Source organism: Dama dama, chromosome 10 (assembly GCF_033118175.1).
Source record: "Dama dama isolate Ldn47 chromosome 10, ASM3311817v1, whole genome shotgun sequence".
NCBI classification, from domain to species: domain Eukaryota; kingdom Metazoa; phylum Chordata; class Mammalia; order Artiodactyla; family Cervidae; genus Dama; species Dama dama.
In genome coordinates this window covers 19,957,777-19,974,976 of record NC_083690.1, presented here as the reverse complement: position 1 = coordinate 19,974,976, position 17,200 = coordinate 19,957,777, and the positions used below count along the sequence as shown (strand labels likewise).

At 41.3% G+C, this 17,200-nt stretch overlaps 1 protein-coding gene across 1 annotated transcript in view; it reads left to right on the top strand.

Moving 5' to 3' along the window:
* The window catches only part of DNAH3 (dynein axonemal heavy chain 3), a 240,635-nt gene that overhangs the window by 94,512 nt on the left and 128,923 nt on the right, over positions 1 to 17,200 (top strand). The window contains exons 28-35 of the mRNA XM_061152967.1: positions 2,292 to 2,406; positions 8,052 to 8,250; positions 10,000 to 10,108; positions 10,336 to 10,449; positions 11,214 to 11,390; positions 13,641 to 13,732; positions 15,707 to 15,926; positions 16,522 to 16,656. Coding sequence (XP_061008950.1) covers positions 2,292 to 2,406; positions 8,052 to 8,250; positions 10,000 to 10,108; positions 10,336 to 10,449; positions 11,214 to 11,390; positions 13,641 to 13,732; positions 15,707 to 15,926; positions 16,522 to 16,656 — 1,161 coding nt within the window. The remainder of the gene's footprint in view (positions 1 to 2,291; positions 2,407 to 8,051; positions 8,251 to 9,999; positions 10,109 to 10,335; positions 10,450 to 11,213; positions 11,391 to 13,640; positions 13,733 to 15,706; positions 15,927 to 16,521; positions 16,657 to 17,200) is intronic.

Sequence of the window (17,200 nt, the reverse complement as noted above, 5' to 3'; positions counted from 1 at the left end):
GGTGACAGAGGATGAGATGGTTGGATGGCATCACTGACTCAATGGCCATGAGTTTGAGCAAACTCAGGGAGACAGTGAAGGACAGGGAAGCCTGGTGTGCTGCAGTCCACGGGGTCACAAAGAGTCAGACGTGACTGAGTGACTGAACAACAAGCAGCTGCACTTTTTACAGATTTATTGTTCATAATTCCTAATAGATGTGTTGCACTTTACACTTGAAAACTGCTTTCATGTAAATTTTTGAAACCTTAGAAACACTGAAAATTCTGACTTTTGCAACTGTGTGCTACAATTTCCTACCTGTAAAGAATAGAATGCTTCCCATCACACACTCAAGCTCTGGAGCACCATGCATGCTGAATGATGTGCCGTGGCATCCTAAAGTTGTTGGTACAGAATTTCTATCCCTCCTTCTATCACCGATCCATTGTTCATTTAACAAATATTTGTTTAACATCTGCAACTGGAACTTTGCTAGGGAAAGGGAATTAGAAGTGAATCAAACAGTCATTGTCCTTGATATGGATTTACAGTCAAGTGAGAAAGATTTTTTTTTAAAGGCTATTTTATCAAACTTGTGATAAGGAAAGTACACGGATCCAGAAATCATGGAAAGGAAGGAGAAAACTAAAAGTAAGAGAGGGTAAGATGCCCCAGAAAAACAGGGTCTAAGAGGAGACATAGAATATAAATAGGGAGTAGTCAAGCACAGATCAGGAGGAAGAGCATGAGAGAGAGAGAGACCAAAATGTGCAAAAATCTGACAACGAAAAGCACGGTGCGTTCCAGCAACTAAGGGAAATTTGGTCCAGAATTGCTGTGTGATGTGTGTGGTTAAGAGAGATGTGGAGGACAGTTCTATCCCCAGTGGATTGGAGACATACCAAGGGCAACAGGGATGCATCAAAAAGCCTTTTAGGGGACTTCCCTAGTGGTCCAGTGGCTAAGACTCTGCGCCTCTAATGCAGGAGGCCCAGGTTTGATCCCTGGTTAGGGACCTAGATCTCGCATGCTGCAACTAAAGATCCCACATCCTGCAACTAAAGTACCCCACATGCTTCAACTAAGACCTTGTACAGCCAAACAAATAAATATTTTTAAAAGACTTTTTTTTTGCTATGTGTTAAGGATATTATAACTAATAATAACCACCACTATTTACTGGACACTTTATTCATACCAGACATTGTGCCAAGTGCTTTACATTTGTTGTCATTCAGTTGCTAAGTCCTGTCCAACTCTTTGTGACCCCGTGGACTGCAGCACGCCAGGCTTCCCTGCCCTTCACAATCTTTTGGATTGCTCAAACTCATAACCATTGAGTCAGTGATGCCATTCAACCATCTCATCATCTGTCACCCTCTTCTCCTTCTGTCTTCAATCTTTCCCAGCATCAGGGTCTTACTCCTCAAAATCACTTGAAGAATAGCTTTAATTATCTAGATGTGACAGATGAGGAGACTGAGGCACAGAGGGTTAAAATAATTTGCCCAGAAGCACATAACAAAAAAGTAAGGAAGGTGAGATGAGTGAAGGGTGGTCTCATATGTTCTCCATTCATTTTTATTGTTTAACTTGTTTTGAAATAATGTCAGACCGGCAAATAATGCTGCAAAAATAATACGAAGAATTCCCATACACCCTTCATCCAGGTGTATTAACATACTAACATCTTACATAACCACAGTACAATATCCAACAACCTTGATACAATATTATTATTTAACCTTTTAAACTCATCTTTTTGTCTGGTTTAGGATCCAATCCAGAATTACATTTAGTTTTCATGTTTCCTTTGTCTAATCTAAAAGAGTTTCAGTTATTTTTGTTAATTCTGGCTTACTGCCAAATTTATATATATTGTAAAATTCATCCTTTTTAGTGTGTATTTCTGAGTTTTGACAAACACATACATTTGTGCAGCCATCATCACATTCAAGATACAGAACAGTTCCACACACCCTAAAATTTTCCTCCTGCCCTTTGTAGTCACTATTCTGAGCCTTCGGCAAGTACCCTTCTGTTTTATGCCCCTATAGTTTTATCTTTTCCACAACTTTATAAAAGTAAAACCATACAGTGTCTAGACTTTCAAATCTGACTTCTTTCAGTTAGCATTATGCTTCTGAAATTTGTCTTGAGGTTAATGACTGGGGCTGAGGGAAAGGGAGATTGAGGGATGACATCTAGGAGTCTGGTTTGGACCATGGAGTGTGGATGGTGTCATTCCAGAAAAGGGATTACCAGGAGAATACAGCTTAACATGTTGTTCCCTCCTATGCCCCTGCCAGGATTTTCTGAAGAAGAGCAATGATCAGATTGCACAGATTGTTCAGCTGGTGCGAGGGAAGCTGAGCAGTGGAGCTCGACTCACCCTCGGGGCCCTCACAGTCATTGACGTCCACGGTAAGCAAGGAGGTTTTCCTAGCATTAGTGACTGTTCAGTAATAGCTGCCAAGCTTGCCCCTCTCCCTCCTGGATGGGATGATTCAGGTTCCTTTTTTCATTAGGGAAAGGCTTCTCCAACTGACAATAAATGAGGGGGTAAGGAAGAGAAATCAATGCTTCTGTGTATCTCCATCTTGTGTTTTCCCTCCCATCCCCAACCTTATTTCCAAGAACCTCACCACCAGCACCAAACAGTGCTCTGAGAAAGTGATGGCCACAGCCATTTCTGAGACTTACCAACTCGAAGCAATTTCCTTCTACTGATCTTAACTAATAATTTTTTGTCAGGCTTTGCGCTAAGTGGTGACATACATTGTCTCATTTTTATATACATTTCAGAGATTAAGAGCCTGTAGTTTATAGAGGCAGATAACTTGCTGAGAGGCACACAGCTAGTAAGTAGCAAAGGCTCTTTTGTAATTTGAAGCTGTGTCTGATTCCAAACCCAAAGACTGGAAAATGGGCAGTGTTGCAGGGAGAGAATGGGTAAGAGAAGATGCATTCCAACTCTTCCTAAGAAAGAGAAGGAGGGAAGGAGGAAAGGAGGAGGAAGAACTGGAGTCTTTATATAAAACAAACCACCCACACACCCTCACTCCATCATCACCAAGGAAACTAGGGCTGAACCAAACTGGTTGCCTGGTAACAATGTCTCTTTTGCTCACACACCCAGCTTCCTACAGGCATGCATCTTACTCTCCAAAAAGTGGATGCTCATTTCTTTTCCTTTTCTTCTTTTCTTTTGGCCACATGGCTTGTGGGATCTCAGTTCCCCGACCAGGGATTGAACCCAGGCCACGGCAGTGAAAGTCTGGAATCTTAACCACTAAAGGCACCCGGGAGCTTCCTGATGCTCATTTCAATCTGATTTCATTTGGATAGACTAGCATAAAATATGGAGGAGAGAGGGAGAAGGTGCTCTTCATCTGGCTACGTATTTAACTTGTAGGAGTAATAAGTGAAGGCATGGTTACTGCCCAGGATGCCTCAGAGAGGTTGAGTTTATACACATACACCCACATACACATTCATGCATGAACACATGAACATACACTGCCTTGGAAAGGCATCCCCAACCTTGAGATTCAACTTGCTCTTGGATCTCTCATACTCACCTGTTTTCTGGGTCCTCCCAGGGACCTGGATTGGAATTAAATTCCTCAGGAAGAATGAAGGAGTGTAATTTTGGTGTAATCTTCTGCAAGGACTCTTCAGGATTTTGGATTTTACTATAATAAAGATTTATCTCACAGGGAGGGAGTAGACTTACAGAAGTGTCCCTTTGCATTATTTCTGAGATCCTGATTTCAAGCACTATATTAGTTCTGAGGTTGAAATAACAGTTGCCTTGTGAATTACCTAAAAAATACTGATTCTCATAAACTATGTCCACTCATCAACTTCAGGGCCCCCATCACTGTGAAAATATTAAATTAAGCTCACAATTCTATTACAGAAAGGATAAAAGCAAGAAATATATCTCTTAGTTTCTCAACACCTTACTTCCATGGAAAGACTACACCTAACATGGGTTCATGAGATCCTTTCGCTTGCTGAGTATATCAGACCAGGCTAATTGTATTCTCCTAGGATATCCTAGAGGACTGGAACAGGGCTAGAAAGATAGCACTGACGATGAGATAGCATTTGTGGTAACTACGTATTGCAAAGCACTCTGGGTCACTTTCCCAAGAGTTTGGGAATGATAACAGTAGTTAATATTGGGTTGGCCAAAGACTTTTCATTATTTTCCATAAGATACCTCTAGTAGCATGTAGTTGTCTTGAACTTCGTTTGAAACATTTTTCTTAGATGATATTGTCACAGCTGTCTATAAGCTCAGTTTAGTTCAGTCGCTCAGTCGTGTCTGACTCGTTGTGAGCCCAAGTATTGCAGCACGCCAGGCCTCCCTCTCCATCACCAACACCCAGAGCTTCCTCAAACTCATGTCCATTGAGTCCGTGATGCCATCCAACCATCTCATCCTCTGTCATCCCCTTCTCCTCCCACCTTCAATCTTTCCCAGCATCAGGGTCTTTTCAAATGGGTCAGTTCTTTGCATCAGGTGGTCAAAATATTGTAGTTTCAGCTTCAGCATCAGTCCTTTCAATGAATATTCAGAACTGATTTCCTTTAGGATGGACTGGTTGGATCTCTTTTTAGTCCAAGGGATACTCAAGAGTTTTCTCCAACACCACAGTTCAAAATCATCAATTCTTCAGTGCTCAGCTTTCTTTATAGTCCAACTCTCACATCTATATATGACTACTGGAAAAACCATAGCTTTGACTAGACGAGCCTTTGTTGGCAAAGTAATGTCTCTGCTTTTTAATATCCTGTCATATATGTTGGTCATAACTTTTCTTTCAAGGAGCAAGAGCCTTTTAATTTTGTGGCCGCATTCACCATCTGCAGTGATTTTGGAGCCCAAGAAAATAAAGTCTCTCACTGTTTCCATTGTTTCCCCATCTCTTTGCCATGGAATGATGGGACTGGATGCTGTGATCTTAGTTTTCTGAATGCTGAGTTTTAAGTCAGCTTTTTCACTCTCCTTTATCACTTTCATCATGAGGCTCTTTGGTTTTTCTTCGCTTTCTACCATAAAGTGAAAGTGAAAGTGAAGTCGCTCAGCCGTATCTGACTCTGCAACCCCATGGGCTGTAGCCTACCAGGCTCCTCCGTCCATGGGATTTTCCAGGCAAGAGTACTGGAGTGGGTTGCCATTTCCTGTAATCTGCATAACTGAGGTTATTGATATTTTTCCCAGCAATCTTGATTCCAGTTTGTGCTGCATCCAGCCCGGCATGTCACATGATGTACTCTGCATATAAGTTAAATAAGCAGGGTGACAATATGCAGCCTTGATGTACTCCTTTCCTGATTTGGAACCAGTCTGTTGTTCCATGTCCAGTTCTAACTGTTGCTTCTTAACCTGCATACAGGTTTCTCAGGAGGCAGGTAAGATGTTCTGGTATTCCCATCTCTTTAAGAATTTTCCACAGTTTATTGTGATCCACACAGTCAAAGGCTTTGGCATCATCAATAAAGCAGAAGCAGATGTTTTTCTTTAACTCTTGCATTTTTGATGATCCAATGGATGTTGGCAATTTGATCTCTGGTTCCTCTTCCTTTTCTAAATCCACCTTGAACATCTGGAAGTTCACAGTTCACGTACTGTTGAAGCCTGGCTTGGAGAATTTTGAGCATTACTTTGCTAGCGTGTGAGATGAGTGCAACTGTGCAGTAGTTTGAACATTCTTTGGCATTGCACTTCTTTGGGATTGGAATGAAAACTGACCTTTTCCAGTCCTGTGGCCACTACTGAGTTTTCCAAATTTGCTGACATATTGGGTGCAGCACTTTCACAGCATCATCTTTTAGGATATAAAATAACTCAACTGGAATTCCATCAGCTCCCCTAGCTTTGTTCATCATGATGCTTCCTAAGGTCCACTTGACTTTGCATTCCAGAATGTCTGACTCTATGTGAGTGATCACACCATAGTGGTTATCTGGGTCATGAAGATCCTTTTTGTATAGTTCTTCTGTGTATTCTTGCCACCTCTTCATATCAGCATGCATTTAAAAAAACTTACCAATTTGGTGAATTTCTGTGTTGTTGTTTTTCAATCACTCAGTCGTGTCTGACTCTCTGTGACCCCACGGACTGCAGCACCCCAGGCCTCCCTGTCCTTCACCATCTCCTGGAGCTTGCTCAAACTTATGTCCATTGAGTTGGTGATGTCATCCAACCATCTCATCCTCTGTCATCCCCTTCTCCTCCTGCCTTCAATCTTTCCCAGCATCAGGGTCATTTCTAATGAGCTGGCTCTTCTCATCAGGTAGCCAAAGTATTGGAGCTTTTGCTTCAATACATCAGTCCTTCCAATGAATATTAAGGATCGATTTCCTTTAGGATTGACAGGTTGGATCTCCTTGCAGTCCAAGGAACTCTCAGGAGTCTTCTCCAGAACCACAGTGCAAAAACATCATTTTTTCAGCACTCAGCCTTCTTTATGGTCCAGCTCTCACATCCATACATGACTGCTGGAAAAACCATAGCTTTCACTGTTACAAACTTTTGTCAGCAAAATAATGTTTCTGCTTTTTAATATGCTGTCTAGGTTTGTCATAGCTTTTCATCCAAAGAGCAAGCGTCTTTTAATTTCATGGCTACAGTCACCATCTGCAGTGACTTTTGGAGCCAAGAAAGTAAAATCTGTCACTGTTTCCATTGTTTCCCCATCTATTTGCCATGAAGTGAAGGGGAATTTCTGCGTAGCCATTTTAATATTGAAGATGGAAGAAAAAGCGACATTTTCAGCATATGCTGCTTTACTAACTCAAGAAAGGTAAAAACACAACTGAAATGCAAAACAAAAAAATAAAAAAGGTTTGTGCAGTGTATGGAGAAGGTGCTGTGACTGATTGAATGTGTCATAGTCATTTGTGAAATTTAATGCTAGAGATTTCTTGCTTGATGATGCTCCATGGTTGGGTAGACCTGCTAAAGTTGAGAGTGATCAAATCAAGACATTAATTGAGTACAATCAACATTATACCACGCAGGAGATAGCTGACATATGCAAATATTCAAGTCAAGCATTGAAGATCATTTGTCTCAGCTTGGTTGTGATAATACCTTTGATATTTGGGTTCCACATAAGTTAAGCAAAAAAACCTCCTTGACCATATTCCCCAGCGATTCTCTTAAATGTATTGAAAATGTTTCATTTTTAAAACAAATTGTGACAGGCAATGAAAAGTGGTACTGTACAATAATGTGGTATGGAAGAGATCATCGGGCAAGTGAAATGAACTATCACCAATCACACCAAAGGCCAGTTTTCGTCCAAAGAGTGTGATGTTGTATATATGGTGGGATTGGAAAGGAGTCCTCTATTATGAGTTTCTTCCTAAAAACTAAACAATTTATTCCAACAAACACTCCCAGTTAGACCAGCTGAAAGCAGCCCTTGACAAAGAGCATCCAGAATCAGTCAGCAGAAAAAAACATATAACCTTTCATCAGGATGATGCAAGCCCACATGTTTCTTCAATGACCAAGCAAAGCTGGTCAAAAACTGGTCATCAAACTGGAAGATCTGATTTGTCTGCCATATTCACCAGACATTGCACCCTCAAATGTCCATTTATTTCAGTCTTTACAAAATTCTCTTAATGGAAAAAATTTCAATTCCCTGGAAGACTAAAAGCCACCTGGCACAACTTTTTGCTCAAAAAGATAAAAATTTGAGGGAAGATGGAATTATGAAGTTGCCTGAAGATTTACAGAAGGTAGTGGAACAAAATGATGAATATGTTGTTCAATAAAGTTCTTGGTGAAAATTTTTAAAAATGTGTCTTTTTTTTCTTAATTTAAAACTGAAGGAACTTTTTGGCCAACCCAATACTATATATTTATATAGTATATAAATAAAGATGTTGCTTGAAGTTTAGAGATGGGCAGAGAGGGTAGTTGAACCTAAAATTGTTGAGATAGAGTGGTCTTGATGACATCCTCAGACCCTTCTGAGGAATCCATGAAGATGGGAGGATGCCAATGACTCTGCAAGTGTGTTTCCATGTCTGTGTCCACACAGCTCGTGATGTGGTAGCCAAGTTATCTGAGGACAACGTCTGTGATCTGAACGATTTCCAGTGGATCTCCCAACTGCGCTATTACTGGGACTCCAAGGATGTACAGGTGCAGATGATTACTACAGAAGCCTTGTACGGCTATGAGTACCTGGGAAACTCCCCCCGGCTGGTGATCACACCCCTCACTGACCGCTGCTACAGGTAAACTCTGGGCCTCCCCAGGTCTGAAGGGTTAATAGGGAATTCCAAAAGGAAAATCTGAGAAAGAAGTTTGGAGCAGCTTGAATTTGCTACCTTTACCTTCTGTATTCTAGAGCCTCAGATTTTAGAATTTTTACCTTAGTCACTGTGGTCTCTCAGATGGGCATTTTAGGCCTTAGGAATACATGAGAACCCAGTAGGAGTCCTAAAGCAAAGTATTGTGTTCAAACCAACAATTAGAACATTGATGCCTATCCTTGAAAATGGCACAGTGCTTAAGAAAGAAAGCTCTCCATTGGCAGAAATCAAAAAGGTGCCAGGAGATCCCATGGCCAAGAGATAGAAAAGGGGCCAGGTAAAGGACCCAGGCAAGGAGTCTCTGAGCTCTGCTACCCAGTCTGATGAAGAGATTGGGCCATTCTGTGCTCAGCAAATTGCTTTGCCACTTTCCTTGGAATTCATAACTTTAGAAACTTGGACTTTGTGAATTTGTCAGTTCTGTGATGTTTAGATTTCTCTTTGATTTTATATATTGTTAGAGTGCAACTTTTGAATTATAAAGGTAGTACTTGAGTATTTTTTTTCTTTCAAAGTCCTCAATCACTTGTTTTCTATGTTCTATGACTTCTTCAATCATTTATCTATTCTACTCACTATTCAACAACCATTTCTTGAACTACTGTGCATGATGTGTGACCTCCAGGAATCCTCAACCTAATGGGGTAGGGGAGAGAGACACACTCAGGTGATTATAAGAAAGTGCGTTAACTGAAATTATAGAGGCTCATACATAGGGCTGTGGAACCACAGTTGACATATCATTCATTTCTAATATTTATCTTGTGCCTCCCAAATGGAACTGAACAATGGGTTCTGAACACAAGAGTTCATAATCTAGTGGGAGAAATATATTTATTTTTCATTATTCCATTAGCATCGGTGATCTTTGGAATGCAGAGGGTTTTTCGCTTTCATTTGATTCATTTAGTATCAGTTCAGTTCAGTCGCTCAGTCATGTCTAACTCTCTGCAACCCCATGGACTGCAGCAGTACAGGCTTCCCTGTCCATCACCAACTCCCAGAGCTTACTTAAACTCATGTTCATCCACTCAGTGATGCCATCCAACCATGTCATCCTCTGTCATTCCCTTCTCCTCTGCCTTCAATCTTTCCCAGCATCAGGGTCTTTCCTAGTGAGTCAGTTCTTCACATCAGGTGGCCAAAATATTGTAGTTACAGCTTCAGCATCAGTCCTTCCAAAGAAAATTCAGAACTGATTTCCTTTAGGATGGACTGGTTGGATCTCCTTACTGTTCAAGGGACTCTCAAGAGTCTTCTCCAGAACCACAGTTCAGAAGGATCAATTCTTCGGCACTCAGCTTTCTTTATAATCCAACTCTCACATCCATACATGACTACTGGAAAAACCATAGCTTTGACTAGATGGACCTTTGTTGACAAAGTAATGTCTCTCCTTTTAATATGCTGTCTAGGTTGTCATTTGGTATGTATATATTCATTTATCCATTCAATCATTCATTCAAACAAATGCTTATAGGTGCCACCCATATACCAGGCACCAAGTTTACAACACCGAGTAAAATAGAAGTTTTTATGATGATGATGTATTGCCCATATAATCAGGGAAAATCATGTTTAATTACTTGAGTCAAAACAAAATAAACCAAAAGCCAGTTTATTTCTTGTACCTTAGGACATGGCATTGAGTTCTTATTTTCTTCCCCTTAGGACGCTGATGGGGGCTTTGAAGCTGAACCTTGGAGGAGCCCCAGAGGGTCCAGCTGGGACAGGCAAGACAGAAACCACCAAAGATCTGGCCAAAGCTTTGGCCAAGCAGGTAGGGAAATGCTGTCCATCCTCACACTCCTTTCCCGTCCCTCTGTGGAGCTGTATCCAGGGAAGTTGGCATGAAGCTCAAGATGGCTTAGAGTACCAGGCAGAGTGGGGCCCCAGCTCCTCCAGTAGAATGAGAAGAGGGGAGCCCCACCTCTGTTTCAAGGTGCAGGGTGATTCAGATGGGAAGATACACATCCTAAATGGAGCCAACATCCTCTCTCTCCATAGTGTGTGGTCTTCAACTGCTCTGATGGTCTGGATTACAAAGCCATGGGGAAATTTTTCAAAGGACTAGCCCAGGCTGGAGCATGGGCCTGCTTTGATGAGTTCAACAGGATTGAGGTAACCCTGCTACTAGGCTGCTGAATAAAGGGTTTGGACATGCAGGGGCTTTTTTTCTTGGCTCTCAGTTCCTCAGTGACAGGGCTTATGTCTCCTCTATGGCCCCTTGCACAAAGTAAGTACCCCATGAACCAAACAAAAACAGCCCTAAGGAGACAAAATGCCTAGGGTATACATAAGCATTCTCACCAAATTCATTCACTCACTTGCTCATTCAAAAATTTATTGAGCAACTACCCTATGTCAGATATTGTGTATGTGTTCATAATACAGAGATGAGCAAGAAACAGTTTTGCCCTCTAGACTGTTATAGTTCAGCCCAGGGAGATGAAAATTAAATGATACAAGTAGAATATGAGCGAAGTCTATACCAGTGGTACAAAGGAGTCATCACAAATGAATGAGTGGTTAATTCTATTTGGGTAGCTGTTGAGATTAGGGAATGTAAACATGCAATTTGAACCAATAAACACCATACATCCGTACTATGGGTGAAGTATTATGCTAGGTACAGGAACAAAGATAAAATCCTATGGAAACTACTTACATACACACAAACACACATGCATACACACACACATATGCATGCATATACACACCAGTTTTCTGTTCTTTTCCCAAAACTCTAAATCATGCTCCTGACTTTGAATGCAAAGGTCTTATTCTCAGGTGGTGGGGTTCACTAGGTGAAGGATACTGTGGCAGAGTGGGGTGGGTGGTCATCAGAAGCAGGAGCTTAAATCAACCAGCCATTCTCACTCCAGGTAGAAGTACTGTCTGTGGTAGCTCAACAGATTCTCAGCATTCAACAAGCCATTATCCGGAAGCTAAAGACATTCATCTTTGAAGGCACTGAGCTCTCTCTAAACCCAACTTGTGCCGTCTTCATCACCATGAACCCTGGGTATGCTGGCAGGGCTGAGCTGCCAGATAACCTCAAGGTAAACATCAAAGTGGGAAATACTGGGTGTACTTTATCATATAGAAACCTTTGGAAGTATCCAGGCATCTCACAGAGAAGCCAAGTAGTAGACCATGTGACATTTTTCAACTATGAGAAGTGAAGATGTTACTTGGCTTCAGAACTCAAATCATTTCCCCAACTCTAACTTTCATGAGGTGGGAGAAAATATATACCATAATAACCAATGGCAAAGAGAAAACAGTGAACACTGGAATAAGTGTCACTATTTCTGTTGTCTACAAGGGTCAGACAGTTCATATAAATGAGAAAAGCCAAATAGGCCTGATAGAGACTCTGACAGATATCCTACCTAGAGGCAGCAGGCCCTACTTATTATCCCCAGCCTACTCTGGCCAAGCGGGAATTGTGGGACCTTCTCATTTTTCAGGAAAAAACAGAAATTTGGATTGTTACATAAGATCTTATTTTTAGATCCTGGCTTAATGCAAAAACTAAAATCATCGTAGGCAAAATAAAATCATTGTAGACCAAATAAAACAGATCAGCATATAAGAGAGCATCAGAGTTCAACACAGAGTATGCTGGCAAACCAAGACTAGAGCACATGGAGCTCAGCTAGTTAGGCCCAAGTGGTGTCCACACCAAAGCAGGATGTTCCAACCAGCTAGAGAGATAACACGAGAGAGAATATGTCCTCGAGACCTATTGCTGAACTGGCCTGAGCTACAACCATGGCAATAAGCGTTGTCCCTGCTGCTGTGAGAAAAGGCAAGTGCCTCTGAAGTAGGGAAGAGAGAATGCCAGCCAGGCCATCTTCAAGGGGACAGGCACTAAATGACCTTAGCATGCTGCTCTCATAAATGAAAAAAACCCAAATTGCAAAGTGCCTGGGTCTCCACCTTTGGAGTATCTAGCACCCCAACTACATGAAGAAAGGGAGACTTCAAGACCCACTTCTTTATGGATTTTCTTTCAAATTATTGCTTCTTTCCTTCAAGTGAAAGATGCAAGAGAGACCTGGACAAAAACCCAAATTCACATTAGCACATGATGCTCCATCTGCTGGAAATGCATTCTGGTTAGTTCCTGGAATCTAATTCAAACATACCACTCCTCCTCCTCCCTGGGAATAGAAAAGAAGTCAAGGAAATCCCTAAGAGTGACCCTATTTCTCTAGGTCAACATAGACCAGTGAACACCAAAGTAGAATTTCAAACCACATTTCTCATTTTATAATGCACAATTGTTGTAAGTCCCTTCTATATCCCTCCCAGCTAACAACCATGCTAGATCTGCATAAACAACATTCATGAGACAGTTTGGCCTAGTAGAAAGCACTCAGGGTTGGTGTCAGGAAGTCTGGATTCTAGTCTTGGCTCTACCTCTAACTGCATGGCTTAGGCAAGTCTCTTCTCCTCTAAGTTACAAAGTCGCTTCAGTCATGTCTGACTCTTTGCAACCCTATGGTCTATAGCCCACCAGGCTCCTCTGTCCATGGGATTCTCCAGGCAAGAATACTGGAGTGGGTTGCCATGGCCTCCTCCAGGGGATCTCCAGCCCCCCCACCCCAGGGATTGAACCCATGTCTCTTATGTCCCCTGCATTGGCAGGTGGGTTCTTTAACAGTAGCGTCACCTGGAAAGCCCCATTAATAACAATACCTGATGTTTTCTGAGCCCTTACTATGTGCTACACACCTTTTTAAGCACTTGACTTATATAATATTATTTGTCTCATGATAACTATGCAGAGGGCGTAGTTGTTAGACCATTTTGAGGTGAAAGACCTGAGGTCTAGAGGGGTTACCTAACTTACCTACAGTTGGTATGTAGCAGAACAAGGACTTGATTTTTTAAATCAAGATCTGTCTAACTTCAGGATTCTTCTGATATGTAATTACCCTGCATCCCTGAATGACTTCTGCTGTCTACATTGAATACCAGCAAGCTCCAATAGTTGAATGAAACTATTGAAACTCCATTTGGCATAGGAGGATGAAGTGTTGCTAGGATACCAGCACCTAAGGCCTTCCACACAACCACTGAGGGACCCAATGTATTTGAACAAGGCTAGTGGGGAGGTTCGTGGAGCTGTGGATTCATCTGGTAAAGACAGTCTCTCTGCACTGATTTGTCCTCCAGCCCTCCTTTCCTTAATTATCACTGGGTGGTCTGAATGATCATGTTATTTCTCTTTGCCTCTTTAGACGTGCCTTCCCCAGTTTTCGCCTTACACATTTAGGTTCTGAATGGCATTTCTTTTCCAGGCCTTATTTCGGACAGTGGCCATGATGGTGCCAGATTATGCCCTCATTGGAGAAATCTCCCTCTACTCTATGGGATTTCTAGACTCCAGAAGGTACGTTATATTGGCTTTCCAGAGTGATGGAATGACTTTTTGTAGGGTGTATTCAACGTAAATTGTCCATTGGAAAACAGAAAAGAGAAACTTGAGGTATATGCTTTTACTCACAAGTTTTTCTGAATGCACATAGCCCTGGTCTTGGTCTTGACCCCTTCTCTGACTAGGAAATAGCCAAGATTCCCAAGAAAGAGCCCTCCACTCCCTTTATATATACCTGGACTACTTCTAAAGAAGACTCACTCATTTCTCCTCTATCCCTCACTGTTAACACACACACACACATTCCTAAATGACTGAAAGACATGAAATTATTTCAAGATTGAGTTGTTATTGACCAAGATTGAAGAGGAAAAATTAATATAATTTAGAATTAACTTTGTTATCAATATAATATTTATTTACTCCAATCAACTTGATTATCTCTCATTCAAGTATTACCCAGTTTTCTGAGACGCAGGCATACACAGGCATCAGTGTCTTTTTCACATATAACCAGAATTGTGAATATTCACTGTAAAATGGCTTTTATTGATCTATTTCAAATTTTACATTTGTCTTTTCACATTGCTTGGCCATAATCAATTGATTTTTTTGTTACCACAGATATTTCCACAAGGCCCAAAGTGTCTTTGTGGTCTGGAGGTCATTGCTGTTAATGCACGGGGCTATAGATGTTCTCAATGGAGTGTGTCATCCTTCCTAGGCTAAGAGGCTGCCTCGGTCATAAGAGGTTTAATTTATTGTCTTCTATAGGAGACTTGGCTTACATTGATTTGCCTGTTCAATTCATTTATTCAATTGGCAAACCTTCATTGAGCCACCTACCTCATGCCCTGCCCAGTCCTAGGTGCTAGTGAGCAACACAGTCTTTGCTTTAAAAGTAAATCAGTCTTGTTAGACAGGAGTCCTACAAGGAAAACACGCATCAGTACATTAGTTAGGGTAAACCTGATCTCCAAATTCCAGTGGCTTAGCATAGTAAAAGTTTTATTTTTCACTCCCTGGAAATCCAAAATGGGTGTCTGTGATCGGGGGAGTTCTTCCCCAAGGAACCCAAGTAACATATCTCACAGCTATAACACATGAGCATGGAGAAGCTTATGGAGGAGGTTTTTATGGACCAGCCCTCAAAGTGGCATACTTCCACTTCATTCATATGCCACTGGCTAGGAGTCAGTGATGTGGCCACCCCTGTGGGGAAGGCTGGGAAATGTGGTCCCCTATGCCTTGTAGCTCAGTCGGTAAAGAATCTGCCTGCAGTGCAGGAGACCCAGGTTCGATCCCTGGGTTGGAAAGATCCCCTGGAGAAGGAAATGGCAACCCACTCCAGTATCCTTGCCTGGAAAATCTCATGGACAGAGGAGCCTGGTGGGCTATAGTCCATGGCGTCACAAAGAGTCAGGCACAACTGAACGACTAACACACACAACATACACACACATGCGCTCAGGAAGAATAAGATATGGTAGTGCACATGAGCATACATGTATTATGTGCTGAGTATATTAATTTTTGAGTTGGTTTTCTTAAAAGATGGATATTGAAAAAAATTGTCATGTTACAGAAGTGCAAAATTGAGTGTCCCCATTGTGTCCTTTAGTAGTCCCACTCTACAGGCACTAACATTGTTAATCATTCAATGTAATCTTCCCAAATGTGTATATGAGTGGCATACACATACACTCGTATATACACAAAAAAAGTATAAACACACACAATTTCTTATACAGTACATATTAGTTATGTATGTGCTTGCTGTTTTTCATCCTACCTTTGAAAGAGAGTTATAGTGCTTCCTTAGCTCATTATGGTAACTCTATGAAGAAATCTTCAAATGATAAGATTTTTCCATCACGTTCATGGGCAAGCCTGGCTTCTGAAGGGACAGGGCATAACATGTTGGGAATGTCTGCTGAGCAGGACATGGTCCTTACTGGAGGGTCTGCAGACATGTCTTTGCCCTCCCAGTCTTGCTCAGAAGATTGTTGCAACCTACCGCCTGTGTTCAGAGCAACTCTCCTCCCAGCATCACTATGACTATGGCATGCGTGCCGTCAAGTCTGTGCTCACTGCTGCTGGCAACCTGAAACTCAAGTACCCAGAGGAGAATGAGAGTGTCCTGCTGCTCCGGGCCTTGCTTGATGTCAACCTGGCCAAGTTCTTGGCTCAAGATGTCCCTCTGTTTCAGGTATGCAATGGTTTGGGACCTTGGCTAAGCACTGAGATTCTACTTCCCAAGATGAAAAAAAATTTTGGTACCTGTTCCACTCCTTACATCCTTTCCATTCTCTGGCCAGCATCCCTATTGCCAGATACCCTCCCCCAAATATTAAGTAATAATGGTAATAGCAATATCCCTAATTCTTGATTTTTAATAAAAATACTTTCACTGATAGGATAATATTTGCTATTGAGGGTGAGTAGTTAGTTGTTTATATCAAATATAATTAGTTTTGTAACTATTTTAACACCTATCTTCCTTACTAGACTATAAGCTCTTAAAGACAGAAATCATGGCTGTTTTGTTCATTCCTAGTGTAATGACTGAAATAGCACAGACATTAGCTATTTGCTGACTTTTTAAATTATTGGGAAGAAACATCATGTTTAACAAATATTGTCAGAATTTGTAATTGTGGATAAGGTATATGATTTTGGTACAGGAAAACTGAGGTTTGCAATTTTCCGAGGATTCCTGCTATTTGTAGATTCCATTTTAAAACAATGTTGAGGTTATATATCTGATAATTCATCCTTTTCACATCTTGAATTTCTGTTAACAGGGAATTATATCAGATTTGTTTCCTGGAGTTATTCTTCCACAGCCAGACTATGAAGTTTTTATGGAAGTACTAAATGCGAACATCAAAAAGATGAAACTTCAGCCAGTACCTTGGTTTATTGGGAAAATTATCCAGGTTGGTTCCATGTACCTATGTGGAAATGTACCAGTTTATTGTTTGCTGAGGTCAGAAGTCAGAAAGAACTATGGTAAATTGGAACTGAGCTGATTGTAATTGGAAATGCCTCATTAGAGCTTGAGGTAGAAATGAAGACAACTTAATAATCCATTGTGCCTTCAGTTTTCATTTCCAGGAGTTGATATTTAAAATCCAATATTTTTCCTATCACCATCTTCCCTGGGGTTTCTTTTTTTTTAATTTAGGGATGAAATAGAACCTTTCTGGGCATTGTGGTTTGAATTAGTCAAAGCAATGTTTCCCAGTGATAGAATGTGAGCATGAAAGTCGCTCACTTGTGTCTGGCTCTTTGCAACCCCATGGACTATACAGTCCATGGAATTCTCCAGGCCAGAATACTGGAGTGGGTAGCCTTTCCCTTCTCCAGGGGATCTTCCAAACCCAGGGATCGAACCCAGGTCTCCCACATTGCAGGCAGATTCTTTACCAGAAGAGCCACAAGGGAAGCCCAAGAATACTGGAGCAAGTAGCCTATCCCTTC